General features: G+C 50.3%; 1 protein-coding gene across 2 annotated transcripts; it reads left to right on the forward strand.

Annotated features, from left to right (window-relative positions):
• Positions 1-4,128: 4,128 nt before the first annotated feature.
• On the forward strand, positions 4,129-21,497 carry PARK7 (Parkinsonism associated deglycase). 2 transcript variants are annotated; one of them, XM_042996389.1, is made up of 7 exons: positions 4,129-4,278; positions 5,182-5,294; positions 6,909-7,010; positions 9,103-9,162; positions 10,054-10,123; positions 13,613-13,699; positions 20,886-21,497. In XM_042996389.1, exons 2-7 carry the CDS (start codon positions 5,205-5,207, stop codon positions 21,044-21,046), a joined length of 570 nt encoding a protein of 189 aa, XP_042852323.1. In that variant the 5' UTR covers positions 4,129-4,278; positions 5,182-5,204; the 3' UTR covers positions 21,047-21,497. The 2 variants fall into 2 exon arrangements, with proteins under 2 accessions (XP_042852323.1, XP_042852324.1); XM_042996390.1 differs by having other exon boundaries at positions 4,129-4,276; positions 5,179-5,294.
• Positions 21,498-25,606: the final 4,109 nt, after the last annotated feature.

Raw genomic sequence — 25,606 nt, forward strand, 5'->3', positions numbered from 1 at the left:
GGCTCATGTCATGGTCTCACAGTTTGTGGGCTTAAACGGACACTGTGGAGCCTGCTTGGAATTCTCTCTCCCACTCTCTGCCCCTCCCCAACCTGTGCTCAAATGCTTTCTCCCCGTCTCAAAAGAAATAAAGTTAAAAAAAAATTAAAAAACAAACAAAAAATGCCTTTAAGTCAAAATAATGTGCCAACGTGACACATTTGGAGATAGCATGTCCTGAACTCCGTCACTAACATTATCAACATCATTTCTCCATTGTTGGATTTTGAGCTCAGCAAGGCAGAACAATATCTTTTAATTAAATGTTGCAACTGCTATAAGTTGAAACTGATTTTAAGCTCCTTGAAAACAGCCAGTCCTTTAGTTGGTATTTATGCATAAAGACTTGTCAAATATTGAATAAAAGAAGTGAATAGAATGAGGTTTTTCTGCCCGGAAATAAAGGACTTAATTAGGAGGCCTCTTCGCTACCAGTAATAGAGCAATTATTTTTTTGTGAATGGTTTAATTTTTTTTTGTTTTATTCTGCAAATGTGTGATGAGAAATAGGTATGAACTAGAAAGTTAAGAGAGTGTCATGAGTGTTGTGGACCTACTAATACTGGTAAGAGTTTATGGTGGCAGAGTGTGAAATTTGGTATGAGAATTTAACCAAGGTTCTGCAGGACCTTTTACAGTCATTTCACCCCTCCGGACCCTCAACCTCTGCATCTGTGAAATGGAAAGTATGTTTTCCAGGAAGTCAATATACAATGTCTAAAACCAAGAAGGAGAAACAACAGTATTAGAGTACTATTTAAAAATACAGTTGGCTCTCGGAATAATACAAGGGTTAGGGGCACTGACACCCCCTGTCCCCTTAGGCAGTCAGAAATCCACATGTAACTTTTGACTCCGGGGAAGACTTAACTGTTTTTTTTTTTAACAATTCCTTTTTTTAAAAAAAAATTTTTTTAACGTTTATTTATTTTTGAGACAGAGAGAGACAGAGCATGAACGGGGGAGGGTCAGAGAGAGGGAGACACAGAATCTGAAATAGGCTCCAGGCTCTGAGCTGTCAGCACAGAACCCGATGCGGGGCTCAAACTCACGGACTGCGAGATCACGACCTGAGCCGAAGTCGGACGCTTAACCCACTGAGCCACCCAGGTGCCCCAAGACTTAACTGTTAATAGTCTACAGTTGATGGGGGAAACCTGAGAACAGTCAGTTAACATATTTTGTTTGTTACATTTTATATATACTGTAGCCTTGTAATAAACCTAGAGAATACAAAATGTTAAATCATTAGAGAAAATATTTAGAGTACTGCACTGCGTCCATTGAAAAAAATCCGAGCACAAGCAGACGCACGCAGTTCAAGTGTATGTTGTTCGAGGGTCCACTGTATTCCCAGAACTACAGGAAATAATTTAAGGAGTTGAAAATATTTGCCTCTGGAAAGCAGGGTTGAGGGGTAGGAAGGCCTGAGTCAGAAGACTGCTGTTTTTCATTATGAATCTTTTAAAGTTGAATCACTGAGCTGAGGTGTAACAAAATCTGTGCAATTGGGCACCATTTGGCTAAGGTGACTCCTTCAGGTGCAGGTGCGGGTTGGCCGAGGCAGCTCTGTTCCACTTGTGTTCATTCTGAAACCCGGGTTGAAGGGGCAGCAGCAGCCCTGGAGGAAAGCTCTTCCTACGGCAGCACAAAACTACTAGAGAGCACGCCTGATCAGCAGGTCAGTGCTTTTCAGAACTTTGGGCCTCGTCTGTTAACATTCTATTAGCAAAAACAAGGGCAAACGCAAAGTCAACGGGCAGGGAGTATCCCCCACTCATGCAGGTGAAAAGAGGAGAGAGTGAACATTTCTAAAAGATAATCCAATCTACCAAAAGTAATACTTTAGTTGTGAACGCTGTGTGTGATGTATTCATTGGATAAAAACTGATACTGACCCAGGTCGATTTCAGATCTTGTTGGTGATGCAGATGTCTCAGGAGTGCTCAGTCAGGTTCATTCCCTGTTTCCCTTTAACTAAAACCATCTGCCTTTCCCTTTTTCTGTCCTACCTCGCACGGCAGCAGGCTACCGGCATGGATGCCTCCTTACTGTCTCCCCATGCTATGGGGACTGGAACCCAACAGCCCATCTTCTCTTGGGTCTTCCTCCAACTACCCCAAATCCCACCTTTTTGAAACACATCTGACCACTCGCCTCTCTTTCCCCACCATACTCAAAACTAAAAGCGGGTGGCTTTTGCCTGCTTCCTTGGCAAATAGTCAAAGATGAAGTCATTCCAGAACTCCCAAAATGTCTTTCTCAAATGCCAAAAGATTAAAGACAGTCGAAAATTTTTGCACAACGCAGTGGTGCACGAAGAAATCTACTTACAATTCTTAAAATTAAACAAAAACCATGCTCACCACCATTGTAAGGATCTCATGAAATCTATTCAAGTGCTTTGTAAACGAACAAAGGAATGTAAGTTAGTTCTTGAAAATAATCATGTTTTTAACATCTAAACTGAAATGTCAAGAACCTGACATACTTAGAAGACTGAGCTCCCATATTACTGGTGAGAGTGCTAAGTGACTCACTCAACTTGCATGGAGTTACTCCAGTGTATTTACACTTCTGAGAATTTCCTCTCCAGTTTCACCCACACAAGTAGGACATATAAATAAGGTTATTCAGTGCAGTGCTGTCTGTACAAAAAAACAGCTGGAAATAACCTAAGTCTTATCAGTAGGGCATCGGTAAATACACTATGGGACATTCCACAATGGCATACTATCTGGGAAAAAGAGAGGAAGTTCTTTTTGATAAGGAAAGATCTCCACCACGTTCGTTTAATAAGCTGGTGGCAGTGCGAGGTGAAGGACACAACAATATGGATAATCTGCTACATTTCCATGAGAAAGAAGTAAAAAGTGTATTTGCTTATGCTTGCATAAAGAAACACTGGAAAGATGCCCAGGAAACGAATACAAGGTTACCGGTAGGCAGCAGCAGGGATGGAACCACATGGGGACAACGCTGGGAGTCCATCTGTTCAATGTAACTTTGATCAACTTGGTTTTTGGAATGGGAGTCCATCTGTTCAATGTAACTTTGATCAACTTGGTTTTTGGAATGGGTTAAACCATCAGCATTCAGGGGCGCCTGGGCGGCTCTGTCGGTTAAGCATCTGGCTTTTGGTTCTGGCTCTGGTCATGATCCCACGGTTTAGGAGCTCGAGGCCGGCATCAGGCTCAGGCTCTGACAGTGCAGAGCCTCCTTGGGATTCTCTCAAAATAAATAAAAACTTTGGAAAAAGCGTCAGTATTCAATTCATACTTGTAAAAACGAAATCTGAGATTATAACTTAAACAGATGTCATTAAAGGGACTGTCAGATCACTGTGCTCAGCAGGGCTCCACACCCTGGGATCTTTAGAAAGAAAGAACTTTTGAGAAACTAGCACACGTGAAATCACCGCAGGCAAATAATGCTAAGAGTCGCCAGAGACCGAGGACCTGCAGCCCGCCCTGGGGAGACGAGGTCGGGAACAGGTGGGGGGTGCGGGGGGAGGGGGACACGGGCAGGCCCTCCAAGAAAGGAAAGCCAAGTGCACAGAAGCGAGAAGGCACAACTCCACTCCAGGAAAACGCACGTTTAAAGCAAACCGCCACAGCTCCCGAAGGGGTCCCGCCGGGCGCCTCCGGCCCGTGGGGAAAAGCGAGTTAACTCCAGCGGCGCCGAGGGCAGGCCAGACCGCGCCACTCGGGGCGGGGGAGATTCCGTGAGCACGCGTGAGCCCACGGGACTCTCCTCGCGTTGGGTGCTCCAACTGGAGACGTCCCCTAGACGCAGAGTCAGGGCGCGGAAAGGCGGGCCGTAACCCTCTGCGGTCCAAGGTGGGCTCGGCCGGATGTGACGTAAGCGAGCGAGCCGCAAGAGTCGGTGCAGCTCAAAGCTGAGGAGGAAGTGGGGGCCTGGGCGGCGGGCGTTTGCGCAATACCGGGGGCGGGGGGTGTCGGGGCAGAACAAGAAGCTGGGCGTCGTGCGCCTGCGCATTATAGGGCTGTGAGGCGGGCGGGGGGCGGGGGGGAAGACGTGAAGTCTGCGCGGCGGGCGTCTGCGCAGTACCGGGGAGGCGGGGCAGGACGTGAAGCCGGGGGGCGCGCGTCTGCGCAGTGCGGGGCTGAGGGCGTGAACCCTGGCGACGCGCGTACGTGTGTGCGTGCGACCCGTTTAGTCCGGTTCTGGTTCCGTTCGGTCGTCCCCGGCGCGGGATTGGGCAGAGTCGAGGTTCAGGTCGGGGTCTGGGGAGCGCTGAGGGTGGCGAGGGGCCCGCGGGCATCCCGGCGCGGGCTTCGGAAGGGGGCGCCGAGGGACGAGGCCCCGCCGCGTCTGTGGAACGGGCGGCCTTCGGCCAGGAGCGCACGGGGCGACCTCGGACCCTCCAGGATTGTGTGCAGGGTGTCCGGCAGTTTGGAACTGGCCAGTGCTGTGTTTGTGGGAGTGCTTTTATTAGCTTCTGATTTGCATGGACAACAAGCTGCAGAAAAAGAACAGGCTAAGAACTATCCAGACCCTTGCTTAGCAGCTGCCATTTGCAACGAGAGGGCAAAGTGCAGAGAGAGACTCCAGTTGGGTTGAATGTAGTGGGGGATTCCCATCTTTCTGCGTCATCAAAGAGTGTGATAAAATATTTAACACCGTTAACTTTCCAGAATTTTTCGTACAGTTATTGGAACTTAAAAAAAAAAATCCCCTCCAAAAATCTCACCGGCTAATTGCCAAAGACTACGTGCAGCTTTTCCCCGTGAAATTTAAGTTTAGTCGTTTCTCTGAAATAGTGCTAACAAAAAGAAAACTATCTTCCTACTTTGTGTGAAATGCAAGGCCTGTGTGTTACTGTCTACTGGGTTTTTAAAAAATATGGTCGAAGGAAATCCAAGTGGTACTATCACGTATTAGCAACCTTACTGTGTTCTCGCAGAAATCCAGCAGTTGAAATTCTGTGTAAACCAATATTAACCTAAGGTGCTTTTTTTTTTTTTTTTTTTAAATGTTTGTCTCTCTGAACTTTTCCCCTAAGAGGCACCTAGTTACCCTGCTTAAAAATGTTACTAAGCTTAAAGTTTTTGGCTGCTTTAGGGTTGCAATGGAAGTTTTTTTTAATTCTTTTTTTTTTTTCTTTTTTTTTTGATTAAGTCTTTAAAAAATACAACACAAAAATGGCTTCCAAAAGAGCTCTGGTCATCCTGGCCAAAGGAGCAGAGGAGATGGAGACAGTCATTCCTGTAGATGTCATGAGGCGAGCCGGAGTAAGTCCCCTGATGTCTTCTACCTTTTTCGAAATTTTGGGGTTTTGAAGTCATTTTGAATAAAATAATATTCAGTGTACTTTATAAAATATTTCAAACACCCACAAATACAGAAGACTGTATAATAATAATTACCTGTTTATTCACTGCCCACGTTTAGTACTTGTTAGTATTTTGCCATGTTTCTTTTAGACCCACTTCCAGAGGAATAGATGCTTTAAAACATTTTTTTTGTTGTTGTTTATTTATTTATTTGGAGAGAGAGAGCACGTGCATATGTGAGCAGGTAGAGAGGGAGGAGAGAGAGAATTCCAAGCAGGCTCCGTGTGCTATCCGCGCAAAGCCCAGTGTGGGACTTGAGCCCATGAACCGAGAGATCGTGACCTGAGCTGAAATCAAAAGTCGGATGGTCGGCTGACTGAGCCACCCAGGTGCCCCTTTAGGAACAGGTGCTTAAAACAAATAAAACATTACACAGCCCTCTTTGTAAATTTCCCCAATACTATTCCCCTTCTTGCCCCAGAGATAGCTCTGTCCCCTCACTGGTGTGTGTCCATCCCATGCATGTCTTCAAAGTAGCATTAAACTGCACTTGCATTTTGCACGTGTCTCTGTGTGTGTGTGTGTGTGTGTGTGTGTGTGTGTGTGTGCATGCATATATGCATCCATAGTGAGTGCTTAAATAGCATTTATTGATGCTAGGTGTCATTCTAAGTACGTAATGTAAACTTGTTTAACTCTTCCAACAGCCCTGTGAGTTATTGCCATTCTCATTGTACAACTGAAGAAACTGAGGCACAACGACACTAGATGAAGTGTCGACATTGTAGACTTAGCGAGGAGAAGAGCCGGTACTCAGACCCTAGCAGTCTGGTCCCAGGGTCTGTTACCTTCATTTCTCTGGTTCCCATAAGTGAAGACACACGGATGCACTTCGTTTATTTAAAATTGCTGCTTAGTATTATGCTGTACGAATATGCTGCAGTCTGCTCTGTTCCAGTTTTGTGCCATTTCAGTTCTGTAATATTCTCCTACGGGTTTCTTTATGCAAATGTGTGGAAGTTTTTCCAGGTTTTGTGACTGAGAGTGGAATTGCTAGGCCAAAGGACAGCCCGTAGTCGGCCTTACCGGATTTTGTCAACTCCCCAAAGTACCGACATGTGGACCCACCAGCAGTGTAGGAAAATTCCCATGTTGCCCGTACCAGCTCTTGCTTATGTCAACTCTGTACATTTTTGCAAGCTAAAGTAGGATTTCATTGTTTTAACTTGTCTTTGTGTCTTCAGAAAATTCCATGACACTTAAATGACAACAGTAACTTTGCAAGATGGATTATTAACAGCATGATCATGTAATTGTCGTCCAAATCAGAAAGGACACTTGTGGGAGAAAGGACACTCACCAGACAGGGTCCCGGGACAGCATCTGTAAATCAGGACTGTCTCAGGCAAACCAGGACAGACCTGGTTATTAAATATATTTAGCTAACTTGCTGCGAGGCAGCATGGTTTTGTCGCAGTATTTCCTGCCAAGTTATTTTAAAACACAGCAGCTGTGAAAATGTTACTCTAGATTTATGTTTCAGTGTTAAATGTGATGATGTCTTTCTCCTAGATTAAAGTCACCGTCGCGGGTCTGGCTGGGAAAGACCCGGTACAGTGTAGCCGAGATGTTCTCATTTGTCCGGATGCCAGTCTGGAAGATGCAAAAAAAGAGGTTTGTTGTCCACACCTGGAATTACTCCCTCCTGTGCCTTCTTTGTCAGTTTCTTGAACTGTCTTTTGACTACATCTAAGGCTGTGAGCACAGACTTATTTTAAGAAAGTTACTTTGCTTGGATGTCTTCCCCACTATAATAAGCCCTGGGAAGTCAGGGACTCTCCCTTTTTTGTATCCATGGAATCTGGCAGTTCCCTACTGCCTGTGCTGGCTGGGGGGGGGGGTGGGGGGGGGGTGGGACGTTTTCATCAGGATTCTTCTGGCTTCGCAGGCAGCTTAGCCTCCTGTTATGACGTACCTGATAGAAGGAATCACCTGCCACATTTCCTGTTCATTTCTTCTTTTTTTTAAAATGTTTATTTACTTTTGAGAGAGAGAGAGAGAGAGACAGAATGTGAGCAGGGGAGGGGCAGAGAGAGAGGGAGTCACAGCATCCGAAGCAGGTGAGGTCATGACCTGAGCTGAAGTCGGACACATAACCGACTGAGCCACCCAGGCGCCCCTCATTTCTTATTCTTTATGCAAAAGTTCCTTTTTGCCTTTCCTTTTTCAGTGTTCCAGACATAGTTCTGTGATTCATTTTATGTGAACAGCTCGTAGTTGATTAGTGGTGGGATTAAGGGAGCATTAAGAATTGTTGTTAAATAGTGTCACTTTATGTTGACAGTTACCTTTGGTGGCAGCTAACACCGGGAATCTGTCAAGAGCTGAGGGCCCTGTCCTCAGACGCAAGCTCACCCACATGTGCACAGATGCTTTTGCACACCCTTTCATGTAGTTCATTGCTTAATGGCCAGTGTGATAGGGGTGTGGGCTCTGTGCTCTCAGGGCATAGATGTGGCAGAAAACAAAGTGGAGGCAGCTCATGGACGGCCACTGTGCCCTGCTCAGGAACCCGGAGCATGATTCCCATGCCCAGCCGGCCTCAGATGCATAGAGAAAAGTTTACTCCTTTCTAATAAATTCACATAGTTCAGTGCCAGATTGTGGGGTACAGGAATGTTGGTATTTACATAAAAATTGTTGAAAACATTCTAAATAGCATGTTTCGAGTGGCCGAGTAGAAGTAAATACTCGCTCTTCTCTGGTCTTTTTCATCTTGTGGTGTCTGGGTATTTTAGAACCGTGGTTACCTTTGGTGTCTGTTTATCAGATTCTAAAAGGAGTGAAAGAAATTCTGTACTTCATACTTTATTTAATTGGTAGTTTTGCTTGGTTTGAAAACAGCAGAATGTTCATAGTCTTGAGTAATTCTGAGTAGTATATGTTGCACTAAGTATGTACTAAATTTTTAAAATGCTAATGACTAAACTTTTGAAAATTTTTTTTAACATCTTAAAGTATTGTTACATCAAATTCCATTTCATGAATTGAATCAAGTTTGGAATCAGCAGATTTGTAGGATGTTAGGTGTTTGGGATACTAAAATACTGTATCATTATTCTCCCCTAAGTTCCATTTTTCATAGAGGTAAAAAACCTTTTTCTGTGCATTTTACTTGAAATTGTTCTTTTAATTATTTTTATTACTGTGCACATTATCGTTGAAAAAACAATGCGTGTAGACCGTGTATACCTACAGAGTGAAAATGTTAAATGTCCCCGTTCTCATTGTCCTCGCCCCACCATCCCACACCACATCTCATTAGCAGCTGAGCTCTCTTTCGTGTGTGGGTACCTGTAGACCCCGTGTGTGTCAGGGACATACACACACATCTGTGTTTTTTTTTTAAGTGAGCTCTACGCTCAACATGGGGCCCGAACTCACAACCCAGAGTCTCGTGCTCCACCGACTGAGCCAGCCAAGCGCCCCCTTTTTTTCCTCCCTTTTTACAAGAATGAGATCATGCTACCCCTGTCATCCTGCAACACGGGCATCCTTTCCTGTTACTATATTCAGATTTTTTGCTAGTTACAACAACATTCCATCATAGAGATATATACCTTAGTTTGTTTAGCTGCGCTTCCACGAACAGTTTTTTGCTATGACCCACGTTTAAAATGTGAAAGTATTATCGGACTATCACTTTAGTGCACATCTCAGATGAAAAGTGTTTGTTTACTTTTTTTGTTTTGTTTTGAAACTACAGGGACCTTACGACGTAGTGGTTCTGCCGGGAGGTAACCTGGGTGCACAGAATTTATCTGAGGTAAAAACCGTGTAAAGGAAGTACTTCAGCATCTGCCCGTGTTCTGTTGGTTTTGTTGTTACTAAAATATTTCAGGAAGGAGGCTGGGAGGAAACTAGAAACAGGTGAAGTGAACAAAATGGTGTTGTAGCTTATTTAGGAAAAACATCCCTAATGACATTTACTATATGAGTAAGCAGAATTGGTGGAACAGTTAATTTGGGAACAGATTCTGTGAATACAGTCCGAATGTAAGACTTCTTTTTTCCTCCCCCACAGTAGAAAAATGAACCTAATTTTGTGTCTTATGAAGGTTTAAGCATAGAAAGATAAGAGACTGGCTGTCTGCTCAACACTAGGGCTGCGGGGGGCGGGGGGGGGCCGCTGCAGAGGCTGGAAATGCCAGCTTGCGTGAAAATGGCATCGGAATAGGCCCCTGCTTCTTCATCGAAGTCTTCATCGAGTCCACCTGCGGGAAGAGAGAGGGGAGGGAGGGGCAAGAGACAGAAGCGCGCAAGGCAGGTTGAATCAGACGTTTGGGACTGTGCTGGGCCCTGTTCCTGGCTCTGCCTTCTGAAAACACTCCAGACACCACATGTCCCCCCCCCTGCTTTCCTCGCGGAGCACAAAGCGGCAGGGGTCAGCGTACCCAAGGGGAATTGCTCTTCTCGTCTCATCTTTAAACACCTTTAAGAAAAGAATGCCCTTCTCCTGTAACAAACACCTTGATTAGGTTTAAAAATGTAGAAACTATGAATTTGAGAATTTTTCTATTAATGATTTAGAAATACTATTAGAAAATTGATTGAAGATCTTGCATTTTAAACTAAAAGCAGATTCTCTCCCAGTTTCCAGCTGGCCATTGGCTGTGGCTTAATGATAACTTGATGTGTTTGGGTTTTCTTTGAATAGTCTGCTGCTGTGAAAGAGATACTGAAGGAACAAGAAAAAAGGAAGGGCCTTATTGCCGCTATCTGTGCAGGTAACGTGCGGAACCATCCTGTGTTAAAATGTGTTGTTGGATTTCTCCCAAAAATACGTGATGGGGTAGTCTTTAATTGTGAGATTTTGTTCTAGATACTTCTTTTCCCTTCACAGAGCGTGCAGGGCATCTGTATGGGCATATTTAGCTTGGGCGGCATGAACTCAGTGTCATTTCAGAAATGAGTACAGCTCTCTTTTCTGCTTCTCTGTGCTTTTTGGTCTGCGTTCTGTGAAACTACATGTTTTCCGTCTCTGGTTGACCTCTGAGGAAAATAACGCCCTCTGGAATTCAGTAAACAGCTTGTTACAGCAAATCTCTGTGCCAGAAACTAGGTCTGCCAGCACCAGTCAGCAAGAATCGGTCGGACGTGAGCATAACAGCTCTGTCCTGTGCCTGCCCTGCGGGTTCCGAGGCCTCGGGTGCTTTCCGCCTGGTCCTCAGTGTGGAATGTTTGGTTTCGGGCACCGTACTATCTGTCACGTAAGTTAGAAGAAGAAGGTTGTTCGTGCTTCCTGGATGTCCCCACATCTTGGAAGTCAGTAATACTTTGTTTTCTGGAACCACCATGAAGTCCATTCTTAATGCTCCAGTATCATGATATCCCGCCATCTTGCATTTTTCCAGAGTGCAGTTCTTTGTTACAGGTCTCTCTGAGACATTTGTCGAAAGAGCAAGTAAATCAATGAATGGATGGATGGTTTGATAAGATGACAGAGTTTTGTTCAGTACAGTGGATCTGTTAAGGAAGTTACAAGTCGGGGACCCTGGGGACTTTGCATTACAGCAGACGTTCTCAGAGCTCTTTCAAAGGCGTCATAAGGTGAAAGCAGATACTGATGTTATTTGTCCTTTTCCTTCTTATGGAGAGTGTGATGATGCCACCATTGGGGTGTGGCACACGTGCTCCCGCATTCTTGTGTCGTCAAAATGTCCCAGTTGTAATTTCTGACTTCTAACGCGGCAGTTACAGGTAGATGTAACTCACGTAAAAGCTCAGGGGGGTTCCTAAAGACCCGGATGTTCGAGGACCCCTGCATTGGGGCCTGGGAGGGACCACAGAGGTGACCACTCTGGCAGGCCCTGTCCTTGGGTTCCAGTCAGCACCAGCCTCTTGACCTGCCCTGGGGGCCCAGGTCTGTCCTCGCTGGAGGACCCTGCGGTCCCTACCGCCCGCGCAGGTGCCACTCTCTGGGTGGGGGTCTCAGGTCCTCTTCGATGTACGAGGACTTGGTCCGGTCACTCTCAGCCCCTGGCCACGGCCTCATTCTTAGGTTCTCTAACCTAAGGAAGGGTTTAGTCTGGATTTGTTCCCTTATGAGTCTGCTGAAAGGAAAAACCACACGTGGGTTTGTCCTTTTGTATCACTGAGGTGGCTGGATGATTGGCCATATCTGGTTCACTGTTTTGTGCTCGGGCAGCTCGAATGCCGTGCTAAGGAGCTTAGACTTTAGAATCCTTTAAATCGCTGTTGACATAAACAGCGCTCTAATATGGTGTTTGTATCGTTGAATATCCTGTACTGCCTGGCCTTCTGGTGCTGCAGAAAGTAGGAAGTGTGGTGAAAAATAAGGTGGTTCTTCAGTGTCGCAGTTAGGAACCGGGGGCTGCTTACTGAACTGAAAGACTGTTGGCTTAGCCCCGAGTATTGAGTGCTTGAGACAGAAACTGGAGGGCAGACTATCTGGATAAGAAAGTAAAATGACATTCACTCTGGGTCTGGAGGGAAAGGAGCCTGGAGACTGGGTCTAGGTACAACCTCCAAGGGCTTGGAGGAGCTGGGGTGACCGAGGTGTTGTCTGCGTGAGTCACCACACGGTGGCGCTGTTGGCCGTAGTGTCTTGGCTGCCCAGGGGCTCCCGCTGCGGTGCCCTCTGCTCTCGGCTCTGGCTCAGAGCCGGATCCCCGCATGCACGCAGCAATATTTTCATCTGCCAGAATGTCAAGTAATGGGAGTTAAATATTTCTTCTCGAATTCTCCAAATAGGATTCTTAAGCTTCAGAAAGCAGAAATTATGGGCTTATCAGGGTGAATAAGCCATCACTAAAGTCCTACGTTTGGCCGAAACGTAAATTTATTAACATTACCGTAGGCAGCAGTTTCATCAACTGAAGGGAGCAGCCTAAAAATTTCTAACTTACCGTACGAGCGATTGTTCTCCTCACTGTACGGTCACCTCTGGAGGTTTGCTTTCATAAAATACAAGATCATGTAGGTAGTTATTCTTAACATCTCACAGTGTAAGAATTAAGGGAAACTGATGAGTCCATTCACATAAATATTGAGTGATAATTATTCAGTCTTTACAGACTTAAAATTTGCCACCATACATAGCTGTCTCGTACATAGGGTAAAAATAAGGTGAGAGGGACATCAGATCTATCTGAGGACTTTGATTTAGGAGATATAAATCGGGATTGGCCTGTCAGGTGGAAAGCTTATGTAATTAAGCAGTATTTGTTGATCTTCCTGTGTGCAGCTGCTGTGATCTAGCCGGCAGGTGTAGTCTGTAGCTCCCTTTTCCTTGGAACTGGGTTGAAAAATGAAAGGTCAGAGCAGGTGGGCGGGGTGGCTGAAGCCGAAGCGTACGGGCTCTGTCCTCGGGTCCCAGCCACGGCGTTGCATCCTGACCTGTTTTGAGGGTTGCGTTGCTGTTCTGAAGCATGTTTTTCTAGGTGTGACGTGAGGCTTAGAGAAAAAAGGTAGAATTTTTTTTTTTTATAACTTTCAAGGTAACATGACAGTCATAAAATGTCTTTGTTGTAGTCCTTATCTGAGAAACATTACATACAAAATATGGTTGTGATTCTCCGTGAAATTGACCATTTTCAGTGAATACATTGGGATCAAAATCTGTTAGCAGCTGTGTATTTTAGAGGATCAGAAGCGGACATCTGTGCATGGTCTTTAGTGGTTATTAATAAAGAAACGCTGGTGCCTTTATGTCTCCAGATTTCTGGGCATTTCACAGGTATATCTTCTTCAGGGCTGGACAGTGTCCTAGTCACCTGGGAGGTACGGATGGATAGATGGATGAGTGAGTGCTCATTTTTAAGTAGAAAACCAAAATGAGTCTGTGAAGTAGCAGTCAAGTTCAGAAGTTTGGAGAGTGCCAGCTGCCTTTAGTGTGTGACTAAATCTTCTGTTTGCTGAGAGTAAGGCCTTGGTGGTCTCCCCTCCGGGTATCCCCGGCAGGCTTGCCTGCCGTTCCTTGAGGGACCACACACTGTTTATCTGACGCTGCTCCGTATCATTTGGTGAGATGGCTGATGAAGGATTTTGAGTTTGTACACTTCTGCCAGATGTGCTCAGCAGATGGTTTATTAGAAACAAACCGTGCCTCTCATACTAAAAGGTGTTTAATTTCAGAATCATCAGGATATGTTTGGTGAGAGCCTCCTGGTTTTGAAAAATTCTTCCGTTGCAATTTTTAAACCATTAGTTTTTTTATATCCGCACTTAAGTGTTTTTATTAATCTTCTTTTTAGGTCCTACGGCTCTCTTGGCTCATGAAATAGGTTTTGGAAGCAAAGTTACGACACACCCGCTTGCTAAAGACAAAATGATGAATGGGAGTAAGTATATGCTTATATTTTATGTATTTAAAGCATCCTTTTAAAGTTTTTCTTGAGAGAGGTAGAGTGAGTGGTGGAGGGGCAGGGAGAGAGGGAGAGACAGAATCCCGACAGGCGCCGCACCAGCAGTGCGGAGCCCGACACGGGGCTCGAACCCATGGCCTGAGCCGAAACCAAGAGTCAGACGCTTAACCTACTGAGCCGCCCAGGCGCCCCTGTGCTTGTTTTCACGTACGGAAAGACCTTCTCAGAAAGCTGTGATTCAGCTTTGTGTCCCGCCTGGTCGCCTTACGCAGAGGGACTCTCCGCGGGTTGAGGCCTGGCGTGTTCCTCACCTGCTTCGCCAGTGTCGCAGCCGGAGAGGGAGCGAGCGGCGGGGGGAGGTGGTGTGCGTGCCCGTGTGTGCGCCCTGACGGGGCGCAAGGGCTGACGAGCAGAGGCCAGCCGGAGCCCCGGTCGTCCTGGATGGGCGTGGTTATGAAATGCCAGGCTGGCTCGGGTTTTTACCACCTTGCCAGACACTTGAGGGTAAACTTCAAACCTCAACAGCAATTTCAGAAGATGCCCTTTTGCCCACAGTCCAAAGTAAAGTGAATGTTGCTCTCTCCCTGGGTGGCAGGTCTGTTCCTTAGGTGACATGTTTCTTTCATAAATACCAGCTAGACTGTTAACTTTCATTTATTTTTATAAAAACAATTTCTGTTCATGGTAAAAAGTGCAAACAGTGCAAAAGGGGGGTGAAGTAAAAACATCAATTTGCGTTTTCTCTTTCTTCCTCACCCCCTTTCTGCTTTTCAGAGGTAATTTCTGTTAGAAAGTTTCTTGTGTAACTCGAGAATTTTCTCCACATACACTCATTATCCTTTGTAGTTTAATAACTTTATTCAAATGAAGTCTGTTAAATACATTGCTCTGCAACTTTTTTTTTTTTTTGAGAGAGAAAGAGAGCGAGTGCAAACGGGGAAGCAGCAGAGCGGGGGAGAGAGAACCTTACGCAGGCTCCACTCCCAGCATGGGGCCTGACACTGGTTCGTTCCCACGACCCTGGGATCACAACCTGAACAGAGATCAGAAGTTGGATGCTCAACTGACTGAGCCCCCCAGGCACCCCTGCAGCTTGCTTTTTAAACCTAAGATTGTATCCTTTTCTGGGGGCACGAGAGTAATCTGTCAGGTATTTCTTTAATTCTTTGCGTGACCGGTTACTTACTCAGAGGCTGTAAAAGAAGCACGCCATTGGGGCGCCTGGGTGGCTCAGTCTGTTAAATGTAGGACTCTTGATCTCAACTCAGGTCCTGAGCTCACGGTTCAGGAGTTCGAGCCCTGGATCGGTCTCTGCGCTCACAGTGCAGAGCCTGCCATGGTCTCTGTCCTCCGGGAGGGAACCGCTTACAGACACAGGACACACACGTCGAATTTAAAACCAGAAGGCAGCGTGCAGTTAACGACGGCGCAGTGTAACCAGCCACGTAAACGTACAGCTGTGTGACGACGCTCCCTCAGTAACAGCCACGGCTTCTCAGTGTGACACTCGGAACACCAGCCAGGTAGTGTCTTTTGTCAGACAGGTGGCTTCTCCCTCTGCCATCTGTCCCTGGAGTGCACGCACCAGAGAGACAGAGACTCTGGAACTTGCAGAGAGAAAGAAAGCTGTTGTGGATGATTGCAAGAGCGTCTGAAATTTCCAGGTAGAAGCCAGAAGTGGTTCGGCTGGCATGGAGCCAGCCAGGAAACCGGGAGGCTGGCCGTGTGTGAAACATCGCCAGCCAAACACCAGTGAAGGGACCGGAAGAGGAAACAATAATGGCGGCAGCTGATTGGGAAACAGGCGGCGGTAGATTTTGTCCCCGGTCTCAGCCCCACTCGAGGCTCATTCTGACCTCACACAACGTAGGCGGGTAACATCTCTTCGTCATCTTCTCACGGCCGGGCCGGGTGGCGCATTTGCACGGTGTTGCTTTGTCTTTTTTTTTTTTTTAATGTTTATTTTTGAGACAACGTGAGAGACGGAGTGCAAGCAGCGGAGGGGCAGACAGAGGGAGACGCAGAATCCGAGGCCGGCTCTGAGCCGTCGGCCCAGAGCCCGACGTGGGGCTCGAACTCACGAGCCGTGAGATCCTGACCCGCTCAACCGACTGAGCCACTCAGGCGCCCCTGTTGCTTTGTCTTTAACGAAGAGGTGCTGCTTTTCAGAGCAGCGTTAGGCTCGCCGCAAAATGGAGCCGAAAGCGCAGGCCTCCCGCACGCCCTGCCCGCACACGCGGTCTCCCTCGCCTTCCTCTCCCTCGCCAGAGCGGTACCTTTGTCACAGTCGATGAATCTGCACGGACACGGCATCACCACCTCAAATCCGTCATTTACGTCAGGGTTTGCTCTTGGTGTTGGATGTTCAGAATATTTTCAAACATGATCCAAGGTAGTATTTTCTTAAATACCTAGCACTTTTTTGGAGCTGCTGGATCCTCAGTTGTCGATAAAACCATCTGTGTGAAAAGTGGGGTTTTTTTACAGAGGGCTCTGGCTGCCGGGCGTTTCTAACGTGGGCATGTAACGTACTCGGGGCTAACGGACGGGTTTTAGAGAGTCGGAAAGATTGGAATCAGGCTTCCTTTGGTGGTTACGACATGTTGGGGGGGACGCGTCCAGTCGGCCACGTTCCTCCTTTATCCGAATGTGGATCTGTTGTGTCTATTTTCCTGCCTCAAGAACACGGAGGTGGGTTGGGAACAGGAAAGCTTAGGTCGTTAACTCTCGGCGGCGCTGGTCAGGTGCACTCGCGGGCGTTATCTCCACGGAGCCTCCCGGGCCCCGGTGCCCAGCGAGGCAGCTGTTGGCTTCCCGGAAGAGGACACCGGCTCCCGGAGGCCGGGCCACTTGCCCGGAGTCGGGCTGGAGCTCGGGCCCACCTCTGTCCCGGTGCGGCTCCCGCGCACGTTAAGTTACGAGGTGCTGGGTTCAGCCGGTGAGTCCTCCTGTGGGGAAAGACCGGTTGAGTATCTACCCTCTCAGGGTGCCTGAGGAGTGAGGCCGTAATCACTCCTGGGGGCCCTGGTCCTCCTCACGTACCTGGCAGAGCGGCGTGAAACTTTGACTCACATAAGCAATCCGGTCTGAAGGACGCAGTCTTCCCGTGTCTCGGTTTTTAAATGAAGAAGTCTCTTAATAGTCTTTTTCGCTTCCTATGTGTCTGTTCTCGAAAGCGCCCGAAGCCCCCCGTCACGAAGGTGAGCAGTGAAGGGCTGTGCCCCTGGGCCAGGCAGTGTGGGGCCGGCCGTGGGCGGGCTCCTTCCCCCTCCCGGCCCCGGTTTCCATCCTGACACCTAAGGGTATCAGTAGCCCTCGCCTCACAGGGTCGTTGACAGGCTCCGTGAGTCAGCGTGTGTGACGCACCCAGGACGTGGCCTGGCGCGAGCCCGCGCTGGGGGCGGAGGGCCGGTCGGTCCCGGCTCCGGGCCGAGCGCTGGGAACACGGCGGTGAACGGCCGTCCTCCCCCGGCTGCTGCCTGCTGCGGTAACACCACCGCTCTGTCCGGGCCTTCCACTTGATCGGACTCCCGTGGCAGCCCCTGGGGTTGGTGTCACCCCCGTTTTACAGAAGAGAAAGGCGAGGCTTAGCGAGATGGGACAGCTACTGAATGGCAGACCTGGAATTGGAACCCAGGGCTGCCATTCCCAGAGGTCGGTGACTTTTCTTAACGGGAAAGATGGTGAATGTCTCGGGCTCTCGGGGCCTTCGGGTCTCTCCAGCAACTACTCCCTTGAGGAGCCACTGACCAATAAAAAGCAGCCATTAGGTGCCGACCCCTCGTGTCTAGGCTCCCTGGCTGCTGCTGCTCTGAAGAGACTTCCTTCCTGGCTCTGGAGTGTTTGGTTAAAATTAAAAAGAAGTCGGCAACTAATGCTTTGTGCCAGTGGACTGCGGGGTGTGGATTTGCAGAGTTCGTGAATCCAAGTCGGCTGAGGCGTGCCCACCTGCCTCGCTGGCCCTGGGGCGCGTGGTGTCCTTGTCCGGCGTCGCCGCTAGGTGGAGGTAGCCGGCGAGTGTAGACCTGCTCTTCGGGCTGGAATTTTGAAAAGAGTCCTGGAACCTTGAATTGTCTGTAACTGGTGCAAGCCGTGGTTGTAATACTTTACCCACGAAGAGAGCGTTCAGCGAGCCGTTCAGAAATGGCCTCACCCAGCCCCAGTCCAGGCCGTGCATCTCGCCGCCCTGGAAGACGAGACCCAGTGGGTTTCCTGGTTGGGCATCTGAAGATGCCTCGGCCTGGTTCAGCCGTCAGTAAATGAGGTTAGATGGTCAACCCAGAGATGCTCTTCCTCTGCGGCAGGGTAACTAGGAAATTTGTCTTTCAGTGTCTGTTTATTTTTGAGAGAGAGCGAGCGAGCAGGGGAGGGGCGGGGAGGGAGACACAGGATCCAAAACCGGCTCCGCGCTGTCAGCCTAGAGCCTGAGGCGGGGCTCCAACCCACAGACCAGGAGATCATGATCTGAGCTGGAGTCCGATGCTTAACTGACTGACCCCTAGGAAGACGTTCATGTGCTGTATTTCGTTATTTCAGTGGGTGACTCGATTTTTGTTTTTAATGTTTGTTTAATTTCGAAAGAGAGAGCAAGCAAGGGAGGGACAGAGATGGAGGGGGACAGAGGATCCGAAGCAGGCTCTGCCCGGTCAGCACGAACGGTGAGATCATAACCTGAGCCAAAGTCAGATGTTCAACTGACTGAGCTGCCCGGGCGTCCCTCGGGTGACTGGATTTGTAACGAGGACAGGAAGACCTAATCTACTGAAGGTCTCCACCACTTGGAAAGGACGTGAACATCATCGTGTGGTTCCTAAAGCTCGTGAATACGGCAGAAGCAGATCACTTCTGCTTTAAGGGGCTCATTAGATCAGGTGACGATTTTCTGTCTGTAGACATCGAACAAGCATTTCCTGGGCTCCTCCGTGACTCTGAGAACAGAAAAAGGAACAAGCCCAAGCTATCTGATGGGAGAGCCCGGTGGTGCGGGCACTGAATCTGGCAGTAGGGGGAGACTAGTCTCAGGGCTGGCGGTGCGACCAGGGAACCTTGTGGGCTTCGGCCCCTCCCCTCAGTCTGTTCTTTGTGTCTTTGGTCTCTGTGTGGTGCCACCATCCACCCAGTTGTAGGACAGACAGCTGGGAGTTCTCTTCACCACCTCCCCGTGTTCAGTCCTGCTCAGAGTTGTGGGCATTTTGTTTTCTACGTGATTTCTCACACTTTCATTTCCCTGTCACCCCTGGCCCCACCCAGGTCACCATGAGCTCCCACCTGGATGGCAAGTTCTTTTCGGTCTCCCCTTTGGTTCCTTCTGGTCCAGTCTTTGTGCAGGCCAGACCCAGAGGGCGTGCCCGCCGGGATGTGGAACAGAGTCGCCTTTAGGTGCTGGAGAAAATAGGCAAAGGCCTCTCCTGGGAGCAGAACTGGATAAGCTCCGACGTGCACTTTGGAAAGGTGACCTTTTTTGTGGCGCTGAGCAGAGAGTGGAGGGAAGGACAGGTGGAAGGCAGGGCCGGAACACGGAGATCCTGCGTGGAGGCCGCAGATGCAGAGAGGAGGCAACGAGGGATGTTCATTCGTTCACCTGATGCTTGGGGGCACCTCCGCGGGTCCGTTAGTGTCCTAGGCCACGTGGGGTGGCTGAGGGCCCGGCCTTTTAAAGGGCAGGCAGTAAAGCAGGAGACACACTGTTTTCACGTCCTGTCAGTGCCGGGGGCCCCGGTGGTGCGATCCGGGGGCCTGATCTGGGGAGCGGTCACAGATGCCTCCTCTGAGGGGCGCTGGAGGAGGTGAGAGCTTTCTGGGCAGTGGGAGCCGGGGGGCCGGGTCGTGGGGGTGCGGCTGCTCCCGAGGACTTAGGGCCGGGTGGCCTGTGCACTAGGAGGGTTTGGTGACCACGTGTGCAGAAGGGGAGGCCTTGGGGAGCTGACGCTGAAGGTTCCCAGCTTTGTGGCTGTGATCTGCCCAGATGTCCCATCATCCACTGAATTTGGACACAGGAGAAGCATATGCTGGTTTTACTGTATTTCCCCCCAAAAGCCAACTGGGGGACACGGAAGGAAAGTGGTTCCTGAGAAATGAGTGGGGTTTCTCCTTCCACACACCTCCTCCTCCCTGTGTGTTCTGTGTTGTTTTTGCTAGTTGTTTTTTTTTAATGTTTTTTTAAATGTTTATTTATATTAGAGAGGGAGAGACAGAGGGTGAGCTGGGGAGGGACAGAGAGAGGGGGAGACACAGAATCCGAAGCAGGTTCCGGGCTCCGAGCTGTCCCTACAGAGCCCGACGTGGGGCTCGAACCCACGAATCGTGAGATCGTGACCGACTGAGCCACCAGGCGCCCCTTATTTTTGCTAGTTTGTTTTTGAGATAGAGTCTGTGCGTGATGCAGGCAGTCCGTGTGACAGGGAGTCCGTGTGACGGGAGTCTGTGTGACAGGCAGTCTGTAGGGAAGGGGGAGCAGGGACGTAGGCCTTTCAGAAGACCTCAGTGATTTTCAGGAAAGATGAAGGGGCCCTTGGGAGACTAGATGGGAGGTGGGATGGTTTGTGACAGAGTCTGTCTGGTGTCCACTTCTGGTCTCCTCTCTCCTGGGACAAGAGTCCATCCTCCCTGGCTGACGGGCTCCCGGAAGGGACACGGCGGCCGAGTCCCTTAGGACCTGTCTTCAGGCAGGGCGGGGGCGAGGGGGGCTCAGAGAAAGCCTCTCCCTGCAGTTGCCGTTTGTCCGGTGCCTTCAGCCCAAAGTAGTCGCTGTACCAAAGCGGCACGTTTCGGGGGGCCCCTTCGGCTTCCCCTTCAGTGTAAGGGCGGACCCTTGAGCGTCGGTTGGTGACAGAAATGTGAACGCTCGGCCTCCCTCCCGCTGCCCCGCCCACTTACAAGGTCTTCTGCAACCGCACTTGACTTCCGTGTGTTCGCGTCATTTCGCCGCGGCCGTCAGTTCCTCTCCCTCCGCTGCACACGCCGCCGTAGCATCTCCGCGCGGGGCCGGGCCGCCGCCGCCGCCTCGTCCAGCTACCCTTGTCGTGGGGTTTGGTTTTGGGGTTTTGGAAATTTCTGTGAGACCCATCTTGTCCGGTAACGGGGATTTGAATTGCAGGGCGGAGTGATAGTGTTCCCAGCGGAGCCCGTTCGGATGTAACCCTCTCTCGTTCTTCCTCCGAAGGTCATTACAGCTACTCCGAGAACCGCGTGGAGAAGGACGGCCTGATCCTCACCAGCCGCGGGCCTGGAACCAGCTTCGAGTTTGCTCTTGCGATTGTTGAAGCGCTGAGCGGCAAGGACGTGGCTGACCAAGTGAAGGCCCCGCTCGTGCTTAAGGATTAGAGCGGAAACCTTCAAGGAGGAGTCAGAGAAACGGGCCGTCCGCAGTCATTGTCCCCGTGTTCACTTTAAGCGAAAGGAGCCGTCACCGCGCGGAGGAGCGTGGTCACTGCCCCCAGCGGTGTGGGCCGGTGGCGGCAGCCGCACGGGGCTTCCCGCCTGCCTCATGTCCCCCCCGACGGTCCTGAACCTGGATTGCACCATAGATGGCATTTAACGAGCTCCTGATGGTTTTCATTTATCTCTGGTTCCCCCTTTTTTGTGTGTGAAATCAAGTTCATGATCAGCCTCGCTTGCAGCTGTTAGCTGTTGATGCGGCTGCTGAGGTGAACGAATAGTGAACACATTTGTCACAGAAGAAGGAAAGGCATAAAAGCAAGGATTTAAGAGGCTGTGATGTTCTCTCATTTGTTAATTGCGTATCATTAACGTGCTATTAAAAAATACCAACCAAGTTGGCTGTAATGGTGAATTTTTGTGGACCAGTTCCTTTTGACGTCGCAGAAGGAGTCTTCAGGCGGAAGTGAAAACCTTCCGGGGCCGGCCCGGCCTCCGTTTTCCCTTCCTCTGGTGACCGGCACCAGGGGCCCGGGCCCGCCAGCCAGCGCGGCTCCACCCCGGGGCCTCGGCCGAGCGGTCAGGAGGACGGGCAGGGCGCCTGGAGCCACCGGCAGCCACTCTGTCCCCGAGGAGAGCCCGCCCAGGAAGGCAGATCCATCTGTAGCTGAGCCAGAGCGACTCCCGGGTTGTTCACGGGACCCAGCAGGTTCCCCTGGCTTTTCTGTCTGCCCGTGACCGGCGTGTACTGCCCGGCCGAGGGGCGGAACGGAGTTTGGGCTTCTGCGCAGGGAGCTGGGCTGCTCCGCACGACTGACGCAGAGCCAGCACCTAGGCAGACGGCCTCATCGCGTGCTACCTTTTCTCCCTCCTGTTCCTTTCCCCCTCTCCGTCCTCTGGCAAAGAATAGCCGTCAGCAAACTCTCCGGAAAGGCCAGCTGGTAACCGTTTTAAACGTGGGTCACAAAGCCTCGTCGCGGTTACTCAGCTGGCCTTGTAGCACCAAAACAGACAAAAGACGCACGTGAGGCGGTGATGATGGTTGTGTCCAACAAAACTCATGAATCCAGGGAGCGGTGGGGATTTGGCCCTCGGGCTGCAGCTCGCTGACCCCTGGGCTAGGAGGCAAGGCAGATCATTTTTTTAATGCAGATATGTAACTACGTTTTGGGAAACGAAGCTGTAAAGAGACGGCTAGGGGAGAGACAGCAGCAGGAGAGACTTTGTGTTCTGAGAAGCAAAGTGGGGTGAGGAGGCAGCGATGGGGTTTTTTTCTGCAGCCGTGTTAGAGGAGTCCTCTCTGGAAGGGGACCTCAAAAATTTGTGGAGTCTTGGGTGTGCACGAGGCAAGTCTGTTAGCATGTGAGGAAGGAGAAGCCGGACACGCAAAGGGCCTGAGGCAGGAGGAGTGCGTGGGGTGTGGAGGGACAGCACGAGGGCCGGTTGAGGGGGAACTCGGAGGTGAGGCTGGGGAGGCAAGGCCTGGAACCGACTCTGAGCCGCGGAGGAAGGACCCAACCCTACTTGGCTCAAAGGCCCTGCTGAGAAGGCCTGCTGCAGGCCCCGGATGGGAAGCTCCAGGCACAGGAGGGGCAGTGGGCCCTCTGGGACAACTGTCACATCTTGAACACAAGGTCAAAGGGAGATTCTGCGTGGGGAGCCAGAGAGAGCGATTGGGGTTGAGTGGGGTGAATTTAGAGATCAGCTGGACAAAGCTGACAGGTCTAGAAGATACACTTTGACTAAGGAAAGAAAACCCAGAGACCTGGTACTTTGAAAGTCCCAAATTACGGACCTGAAAATGTTACTAGTGAGCAGTTGTAAATTCTCCCAAGTTACGGGGGTTTTACCAGCCAGCCCCTAGCTCCGAATAAACTCCCTGGAATTTTGGAGGGATCTAAAGGAAGGGAAACTTTTTTTTTGCATTTTTTGCCCTCAGGGCAGCCAGAAAAGGTGGTTCTAGAATGGCCGAGGATGAAAAGAGCACTTCTACGGGGAGCCTTTATCAGAGCTCAGGTGTTGTAGTGAAGGGTTTTTCCGGACAGGGTTTGGGGCAAGGACCGCTGGGCGCCTTATCTAAGGCTCGGGCCTTTCCTGGCTTGGTCAAGAATTATGGCTTTAGGCACACTGATAGCAGGTGAGGCCTCCACCCTCTCTAGCTGCTGCTGAGCACACCTGCTCTCCCTTCTTCCAGGAAGTTGCGGGGGTGGGGGGCTGGGGGGGGGAGGCAAACCAAACCTGGGCACTGAAGTTTGGTTGTGGGGGGGGGGGAGGCTGGCTACATCTGGAAGTACCTGGAGTTGAGGAGTGTGGCCCCTCCAGCCCGACCGGATGGCGCCTCCCAGGCCTGGGGTCACCGGAGGTCAAACTCGGAGGGACTTTGGTACCACTCCGCCCACACAACCTCAGCGACAGTAGCTGCAGTTTCGAGAGCTCCTGGGGTCTGCCCAGCTCTCCGGGACGGCTAGGGAGGCCAGGGGCTCCAGAAATGAAGCTTTACCCCGGAGCTCAGTCCCCTTGGGAAAGAAAATTCCCTGGCAGGACGCAGCCCAGCGCGGGGCAGGAGGCGGCCGGGCTCCGTTCCTGGGGCCCGTCTGGGGCAGCGGCCGCCAGCCTGCCCTTCCGAAGGGGGAGTCGGTACCCGTCTTTCCGTAGGACTTGGGAAGGGCTTCCGTCCGTTCCCCGGGTGCTGAATAGGACCGGGAAGGGGCCACATGGCTTATCGAGCACCTACTGTGCGCCGATCACTGAGCTAGGTGAGTCGGGTCTTTCACACTTTATACAAAAGGGATTGTGCGGTTTGTTCCACTTTTCCGCCCCTCGTTTTGACGCACCGTCGTCTGGAGACCTTGCTCCCCGTCAGCGCGGAGAAACTCGTGTGCCGCGTCGGCCGGCCGGATCCTCGAGGCCAGCAGCCTGTCACAAGGGGCTGAGGTCGTCACCCGTCGTAAAAAGGAGGAAACCCTCGTCTCTTTAGAGGTCAAGAACCTGTCTGTGCTGCGCTGTGGGATTGTCGGAAGGATCAAGGCCCACAGTGAAAGGCAAGTACGTTTCTTAAGCTGGGAAACATTCAACGTGAAGTCTTATTTTTAGCGTAGCCGACGGTCTCCTCCCAGAGTCTGGTGACGTGCTCTCTATTCGAGGGTCTTGGTTCCCAAAGGGATGCGAACATTATACTCACCTGAAGAATAATCTCAGCGTTTTGTTTGCGTTTTTTTTTTTTTTTTTTTTGGTCTGTTTTGTTTTGTTTTTAGGGAATTCCCTGTCTCTGCCCTTAGTAAGGGGACCGAAGTCACACCAGTGAGTCACCAGCCCGAGCGCGTGTCCCCCGCGCACGGGGCCGGCGGCGAGGTGAGCAGGAAGGGGCCACAGGGAATCCTGTCTGCAGCCGGCCTGGACACGCGCTGTTCGCTCCTAGCGCGGGGTCCTTCTGGAGCTGGCCCGTCTCCCCGGATCCGAGCTCTAGCCTGAGGCCCCCAGGCCCGAGGCTCCCTTGACACCTGGGGGAAGCCTTCACTGTGCCCACCGTACGCCTCCATCGCCACCGTCCTCTCTGCTTCCTGCAGCCCAAAGGGGCTATTTCACGTTCCCAAGCCAGTCGTGGGCCGGCGGCAATGACCCTCAAACCAGATGAGATCGCCCCACCGGCCTCACAACCCGACCGCTTTATTTTTGCCTTTTCACTTCTGCGTGCGACCGTGTCCGCGGGTCTTCTCTTTTTAAAGACGTGTTCTGTTTTTGAGTTCAGCCCGCTCTTGGAAATTTTTACTTGACTTAAAAAGAACGTGGGAGGGGCGCCTGGCTGGCTCAGTCGGCGGAGGGTGCGACCCTTGATCTTGGGGTCATGAGTTCGGGCCCCACGTTTGGGGGTAGAGATTACTTTAAAAAAATAAAATAAAAATGAAAGTCTTTTTCAAAAAAACGTTAGCATTAGAATGAAAAGTTCATTGTCGTAGAAAACAAAGACAAGAACAAAAGCGTGGGTAACGGAGGAGGCATCTACGACGCGGCCCTTGCAGCCGGGGTCAGGGCTCTGGGCCTCACTGGACCCACATCTTTCTCTGAATGGCTTCTTTTTAAAACATTTTTATTTATTTTTGAGAGACAGAGAGACACAGAGCATGAACAGGAGAGGGGCAGAGAGAGAGGGAGACACAGAACCCGAAGCGGGCTCCAGGCTCCGAGCCATCAGCACAGAGCCCGATGCGGGGCTCAAACCCTTGAACCGTGAGATCGTGACCTGAGCCCAAGTCGAACGCTTAACCGATTGAGCCACCCAGGTGCCCCATGACTACCCAAATTTTGAAGCCGTGATGAGCATAAATGATATTTTGAGATATCAGCAACAATTCTAATGTGATAATGTGATAATCTGTACTTATTTGGTGGAAGTCACAGGCATGCCTAATACTACTTTGGTTTGGTTCCTCATAGAGGAAAATACCAAGCTGTAGTTAGAAATTAGGGAAAACACGTAAGGTTTCTTCCCCCTTTGAAGTTTCCCGG

The sequence above is a fragment of the Panthera tigris genome, chromosome C1 (genome assembly GCF_018350195.1).
Source record: "Panthera tigris isolate Pti1 chromosome C1, P.tigris_Pti1_mat1.1, whole genome shotgun sequence".
Classification (NCBI taxonomy): domain Eukaryota; kingdom Metazoa; phylum Chordata; class Mammalia; order Carnivora; family Felidae; genus Panthera; species Panthera tigris.

Excerpts from the sequence above, each read along its gene's own strand:
- PARK7 (XM_042996389.1), top strand. The coding sequence starts at position 5,205 with ATGGCTTCCAAAAGAGCTCTGGTCATCCTGGCCAAAGGAGCAGAGGAG. Across the intron at positions 5,295-6,908 it reads ATGTCATGAGGCGAGCCGGA|ATTAAAGTCACCGTCGCGGG; the intron begins GTAAGTCCCCTG and ends TCTTTCTCCTAG. Across the intron at positions 9,163-10,053 it reads GTGCACAGAATTTATCTGAG|TCTGCTGCTGTGAAAGAGAT; the intron begins GTAAAAACCGTG and ends TTCTTTGAATAG.